The sequence below is a fragment of the Euprymna scolopes genome, chromosome 40 (genome assembly GCF_053919585.1).
Source record: "Euprymna scolopes isolate OS-2025 chromosome 40, ASM5391958v1, whole genome shotgun sequence".
Taxonomy (NCBI): Eukaryota; Metazoa; Mollusca; class Cephalopoda; order Sepiida; family Sepiolidae; genus Euprymna; species Euprymna scolopes.
In genome coordinates, this window is record NC_136521.1 from 14,773,036 (window position 1) to 14,779,503 (window position 6,468).

Here is a 6,468-nt window from a genome sequence, read left to right on the forward strand (position 1 = left end):
ATTTATTATATTTTTTTATATATTTTTCATTTATTATGTTTTATTTAATTTTTTATATTATATTATCTTTTATTATACATAAATTTATTATATTTTATTTTTATTTTATTAATAATAATTTTTTTATAAATAAATTTTATTATATTAAACTTTACTATAAATAGATTTAATTATATTTTATATTTTTATTTATTATATCATTTTTATATATTTTTTATAATACATTATTTATTATATTTTTTATATATTTTTGGTTTATTATATTTTTATTCAATTTTTTATGACAAATAAATTTATTATATGCCAAATATTTTATGACAAATAAATTTGTTATATTTTATTATTCTTTTATTATAAATAAATTTTATTATGAATAAATTTTAGTATAAATAAATTTTAGTATCAATAAATTTTTCTAAAATTTAAAATTTTACTATAAATAAAATAATGTGTTTCTTAAATTTTTCAACTACCGTGGAATTTTTACAGGTTCTGCTAGTCTATATATTAATACCGTAGTATCTTTGTACGTACGTGTGTCACGTTTCCAGATTTTAAATTATTGGACAGGAAAATGCTATTTATTAAAAAGGAGGATATAAAGTGATAACTAGAGCTATGGCAACAGTATATTCTTTTCCTTGTTTTGATTCTCAGGTATATATCTATTGGTATCTTATATTTTTTTATGCAGAGTGATGTGGTTCTCGGTTGATTAATTGTGTCTAACCGTGTCGGATATATACTCGAGAGTCATAACAATTATAAGAATATGGTGTTGTCATAGCCCTAGTGATAAAATACTACGAACATTAAATTATTATATAGAGACAATGAATAATGTTCATAGTATGTTATCACCTTCTATCCTCCATTTTAAGAAATAGAATCTCCTGATTACCGAAAAGGAAATTAAAATAAATAAATAAATTAAGTAAAAAAAAAAAAATGATATCGCATTTTGACCGTACGTGAAACTAAAATATATCTTCTTGGTCTTCTGACTAGGATCCACGTGTAGTATCCGTTCAGTCTAAACATAGTATAATGATATTGTGGGGTTTCCGTTCGCGCCGGGCGTCCATACAATGGAAATATATCATATACACCTATAAGGAAATTGGAGATAAACCGTAATAACCAGATATATTCTGACACTACATTAACCAGATTAATTAGATAAATACTTTTACAGTTTTAACAAAAGGGCTAAAATAACATCGCATGCTGAACGTCCACGGAATAAAAGATGCCGCTGTGGAATTTCCACAGGTTCGCTAGTAATGCATTAATAGTATAACGAAATAAAAAAAAAATCAGATAACCGGAATTATGAATTAACAGAATATCTGAATCAAGAAACTACAGAATATCAGAATAACTAAACAGGAGTATAACGAAATACTTGATTAACGAATTTCAGTATAATGAGTTATCAGAATAACGGAATAACAATATATCAGAATACCGGAATAATAAGCCGGAACACACGAACATAAACCTATATTGTATCGATTTTTGTTTTAATTTCTTTTCAGAGGATGTCAGCGGTAGCCGAGTTAAACCAGGTAAGTAAAACTATTCTACTTTCCATTATTTTTCAATAAAGCATAATAACTGCATATTTTTCTACAATTGCGACTACCTATGCACCTATCTAGGTTACTATTTAGCCGACAAAAAGATTCCCAAGATCGATAAGATACACCTGAAGAAGGTCGGAGGTTGCACACTCAAAATATGAACAGTAGTCTGAAGAATTAAAATAATACAGATAACCAATCCTCATTATAAAAATTGAGAATTCTAAGCATTATCCATTTCTAATTACGCCCTGAACTTAATAGCACGCTTAGATTATATATATATATATATATATATATATATATATATATATATATATATATATATATATATGTACTAGCATGGGTTCCCGGCGTTGCCCGGGTGTTTGGAGGTGTATGTTAGGCAAATTCTTTTTTTTTTAAGTGGCAGGATCGAACCCGTACCGCAAAAGAGAAAAAGAACGGGGGAAAAAACCTGACACCTTCGCTGTTACGACCACCGCCGAACTGGAAATGACGTAGGTTTTAATTAAGGCTAGACAATCGAAAGGAGATGATGACTTTCGAAAATATCGGCGAAAAAAGCGACCCTCTTGTAGAAAAGTGCCCACTTGAAGGTGAAGGTATTGATATTTTTAGCCAATTTTTCGATATTTGTCGTCTGAAAAGTCGAACTACAAAACAATACTAATCGTGTAAAAATCCGTCGCCTCTATCGAAAGTTTTAGACAGACATACAATCATACAGACATACATGCATACATTTATATATTGGTAACTCAAATTTTCGATCCAAACCGATGAAAAAGCTTGCCCTATCTCTGAATAACCTTTATGTAAAATTTCAAATGTTTTGACAAGAAATTGTCTGAGTAATTTGGTAGAGATCGAAGCGGTCAAATTTTTAAAAACATTGACCCTTATTATGACCTCTTAACATTTATTGTTTTCGGCTCAAATCAAGTTATAAAGTTAGATCCGTCCAAGGAACCTATAGCTAAAGTGCCATACCCTAAATTGGCGGAGGACTTTGGTAGAGTTCACAAAGGTAAAATCGTTGAATTTTGACCCCTTTACAGCCAAATTTCTGACCGAAAATTATATCGATTGCTAAAGATTATATAAATTGCAAAAGATTATAGTAATTGTTAAAGATTATATTAATTGGTAAAAATTAAATAAATTGGTAAATATTATAAAATTGCTAAATATTATATGAAATGGTTAAGATTATATAAATTACTAAGGATTATATGAATTACTAAAGATTATATGAATTGCTAAAGATTATATAAATTGCTAAAGATTATATAAATTGTAAAAGATTATATGAATTGGTAAAGATTATATGAATTGGTAAAGATTATATGAATTGCTAAAGATTATATGAATTGGTAAAGATTATATAAATTGGTAAAGATTATATAAATTGCTAAAGATTATATAAATTGGTAAAGATTATATAAATTGGTAAAGATTATATCAATTGCTAAAGATTATATGAAATGTTACAGATTATATGAATTGGTAAATATTATATAAATTGCTAAAGATTATATGAATTGGTAAAGATTATATGAATTGGTAAAGACTATATCGATTGCTAAAAATTATATAAATTGGTAAAGATTATATCAATTGCTAAAGATTATATGAAATGTTACAGATTATATGAATTGGTAAATATTATATAAATTGCTAAAGATTATATGAATTAGTAAAGATTATATAAATTTTTAAAGATTATATAAATTGCTAAAGATTATATGAATTGCTACAAATTATATAAATTGGTAAAGATTATATGAATTGCTAAAGATTATAAAATTGCTAAAGATTATATGAATTGGATAAGGTTATATAAATTACTTAAGATTATATGAATTGCTAAGGATTATGTAAATTTTTAAAGATTATATAAATTGCGAAAGATAATATTAATTGCTAAATATTATGTAAATTTTTAAATATACTATTAATTGCTAAAGATAATACGAAATGTTAAAGATTGTATAAATTGCTAAAGATTATATAAATTGCTAAATATTGTATGAATTGCTAAAGATAATATGAATTCTGACAGATTTTATGAATTGCTAAAAATTGCAAACATTCCTAGAGATTATGTAAATTGCTAAATTTTATACGAATTGTTAATAGTTATGCAAATTGCTAAAGATTATATAAATTGCAAAATATTATATGAATTCCAAAAATTATAACATTGATTATAAAAAATAGATAATATATAATGAAAAAATATATGTAATACATAATAAAAAATAAATATAATATATAATGAAGAAAAAATAGATAATATATAATGAAAAGTATATATAATATGCTATGAAAAATATTCATATATATAATGAAAAATATATATAATATATTATGAAAAAATGTATCTGAAATATAATGAAAAAATATAATACATAATCTGAAAAAATATATAATATATAATGAAAATATCTATATAATATATAATGGAAAATATATAATTAAAAATACATATAATATATAATGGAAAAACAATAATATGAAAATACTATATAATGAAAAAATATATAATATATAATGAAAGATATATATAGTATATAATGAAAAAATATATATAATTTAGTATGATAAAATATATATAATATGTGATGATAAAATATATAATATATAATGAAAAAATATATATAATTTATAATGAAAAAGGTGGGTGTAGTTTGCTTGAAGCATTGTATAGTATGTAGTTAAATAGAATTGTAGAAGGCGGTACAATGCAGAAGTAACGGAAAGACACGGGCTGAAGCAGGTGAGAAATGTATTAATACAACTTATAAATAAATGTGTACATATTCATATTTCATATACGCAGTATATTTATATTTGCACAGTGGTCACCTGGGAAAGTCGGTCTGGTGGTATGTCCGTGTAATATAATATTTCGAGAAAGATCTCTTCGTCAGATATTTATATGACTTTGACAAACGTGTTGTTGTAAGCAGTAACTATATAATGAAAAATATATATAATATATAATAATAAAATATATCCCAGTACAGGTAAAAAGGCAAAAGGTAAAGGTAGAGCGATATTATATATAAATAATATGTGAGGTGGAGGGGTGATAGCAATAAGGTATAGTAAGCTAAACTAAAATAAAGTAAACTGCAAGAACATTTGATAAAATAATACAAGTTAAATAAAATGACTAAAAATGAATATTTCTGTTTAGAGCAAAGTTGAAACCTGATATTTGACGTTTGCCTTTAAAATTTTAATTCAAGCCATTATATATAATAATTTTATAAAATCAGCAGTAGCTTATCTATAGAGCAATTTAGATTACAATGTATTGTTGAGTAAGTCACTGTAGGAAGGCATGTGAATTTTTATCTCGGTGCACCGCTGTTGGTGTCCTACTAGAGCATGCAATTAATCGATTTGAGCAGAGAAATGAGCAGTTTAACCGATTTTCAGGGCAATAAATGTATTTGAAGTACGAAACATTCGTTGATCTTCAGTCAATCTCGGGAAACGTCATGTCTCCTGCTAGGATATACCCCCATAACACACACACACACACACACACACACACACACACATATATATATATATATATATATATATATATATATATATATATATAGGTTTTAAGGTGTACAAAATTTATTACAGTTTTTAAAAGGATCAGTGGAGTCATTAGAATTTGAGGGAAGATCGATTTTTTTTTTACATAGGCATCACCACATTATCAAGGCCAAGAGGCCACTCAAGGATAAGGGTTAAAGAGTGTACAGTAGAAATTGGACATTATAGTAATCATTAGTAATGTAAATTTGGTAAAGTTCATAACTTATATGGAACGGCTCATCAAGAACTTATTTACGTTAGACTTGAAGACAACCATATTGTAGTCAGCCGGAAAGCAGGAAAACGGAAGACAATTCCACAGGCGTGCAGTTCTAAGAAAAAAACCTTGTTCATGGAATCTACGTTTAGGTTTAGGCACAGATAAAGATTGGGGGAAATTTTTGATAGTGTTTACAGCTAGACGAGTGTTTCTTGTGAAAGTTTGGCGAGGGGGGACCATAGATTGAAGCTCATTCGAACACTTTCCATGAAAATAACGATACATCAGAGACAAACTCGCAACATCTCTTCTGTGAGATAAAGGTTGTAAGGAAGAGAAAAGGACATCTCCTACGAGGCTACGAAGTCTATTTTGAACTCTATCAAGGCAGGCCAAGTCCTTTCTAGCAGCTCCTGCCCAGATGTGGCAACAGTATTCCATCCTTGGACGTACCTGGCTCTTATATAGATAGAGAATAGCATCAGCAGTGAGATATCTACCGGATCGATAGAAAGATCCCACCATTTTTCCAGCGGCCTTGGCAACAGATTTGATGTACGTGTTCCATTTAAGATCAGGAGTAATGGTCAAGCCAAGAAGTTTGTCAAAACTTGAGGCCTCCTGAAGACGAGAGCCATTCATTTCAATTGATGCCAGATGTGGATCAGAATGTTGATGATGTAAAGAGAGAAGCTTGGTTTTAGATGCATTAAAAGTAACCAGCCATTCTTTACCCCATTGTACTACGTGCTCAAGATCAGAGGAGAGAGAATTGGAGAGAACTTGGTCGTTTACTGTCTTAGATGTGCTACCATAAATGGTAGTGTCGTCAGCATAGATGTCTACAAATGATGTAAGGATGTGATTTGGAAGATCATTAATGTAGATCAGGAAAAGAGTTGGGACCAGGATGGACCCCTGAGGGACACCGGCATTAATACTGTGAGCTTCTGATTTTTGCCCCTCAACTACTACTCTTATGAACCTATCAGAAAGAAATGATTTAATAATTGAGAAGACATTTCCAGCAATACCATAGCTAGAGATCTTATGAAGTAAACC

General features: G+C 28.0%; 1 protein-coding gene across 10 annotated transcripts in view; it reads left to right on the forward strand.

Moving 5' to 3' along the window:
- The window catches only part of LOC145265386 (inter-alpha-trypsin inhibitor heavy chain H3-like), a 102,694-nt gene that overhangs the window by 70,581 nt on the left and 25,645 nt on the right, over window positions 1-6,468 (forward strand). For 8 of the 10 annotated variants that reach the window (XM_080121188.1, XM_080121189.1, XM_080121190.1 and 5 more), the window contains one exon: window positions 1,539-1,568. The exons of the other annotated variants lie outside the window; for them this stretch is intronic. In XM_080121188.1, the coding sequence (XP_079977314.1) occupies window positions 1,539-1,568 (30 nt within the window). The remainder of the gene's footprint in view (window positions 1-1,538; window positions 1,569-6,468) is intronic. 10 annotated transcript variants of the gene reach the window in all.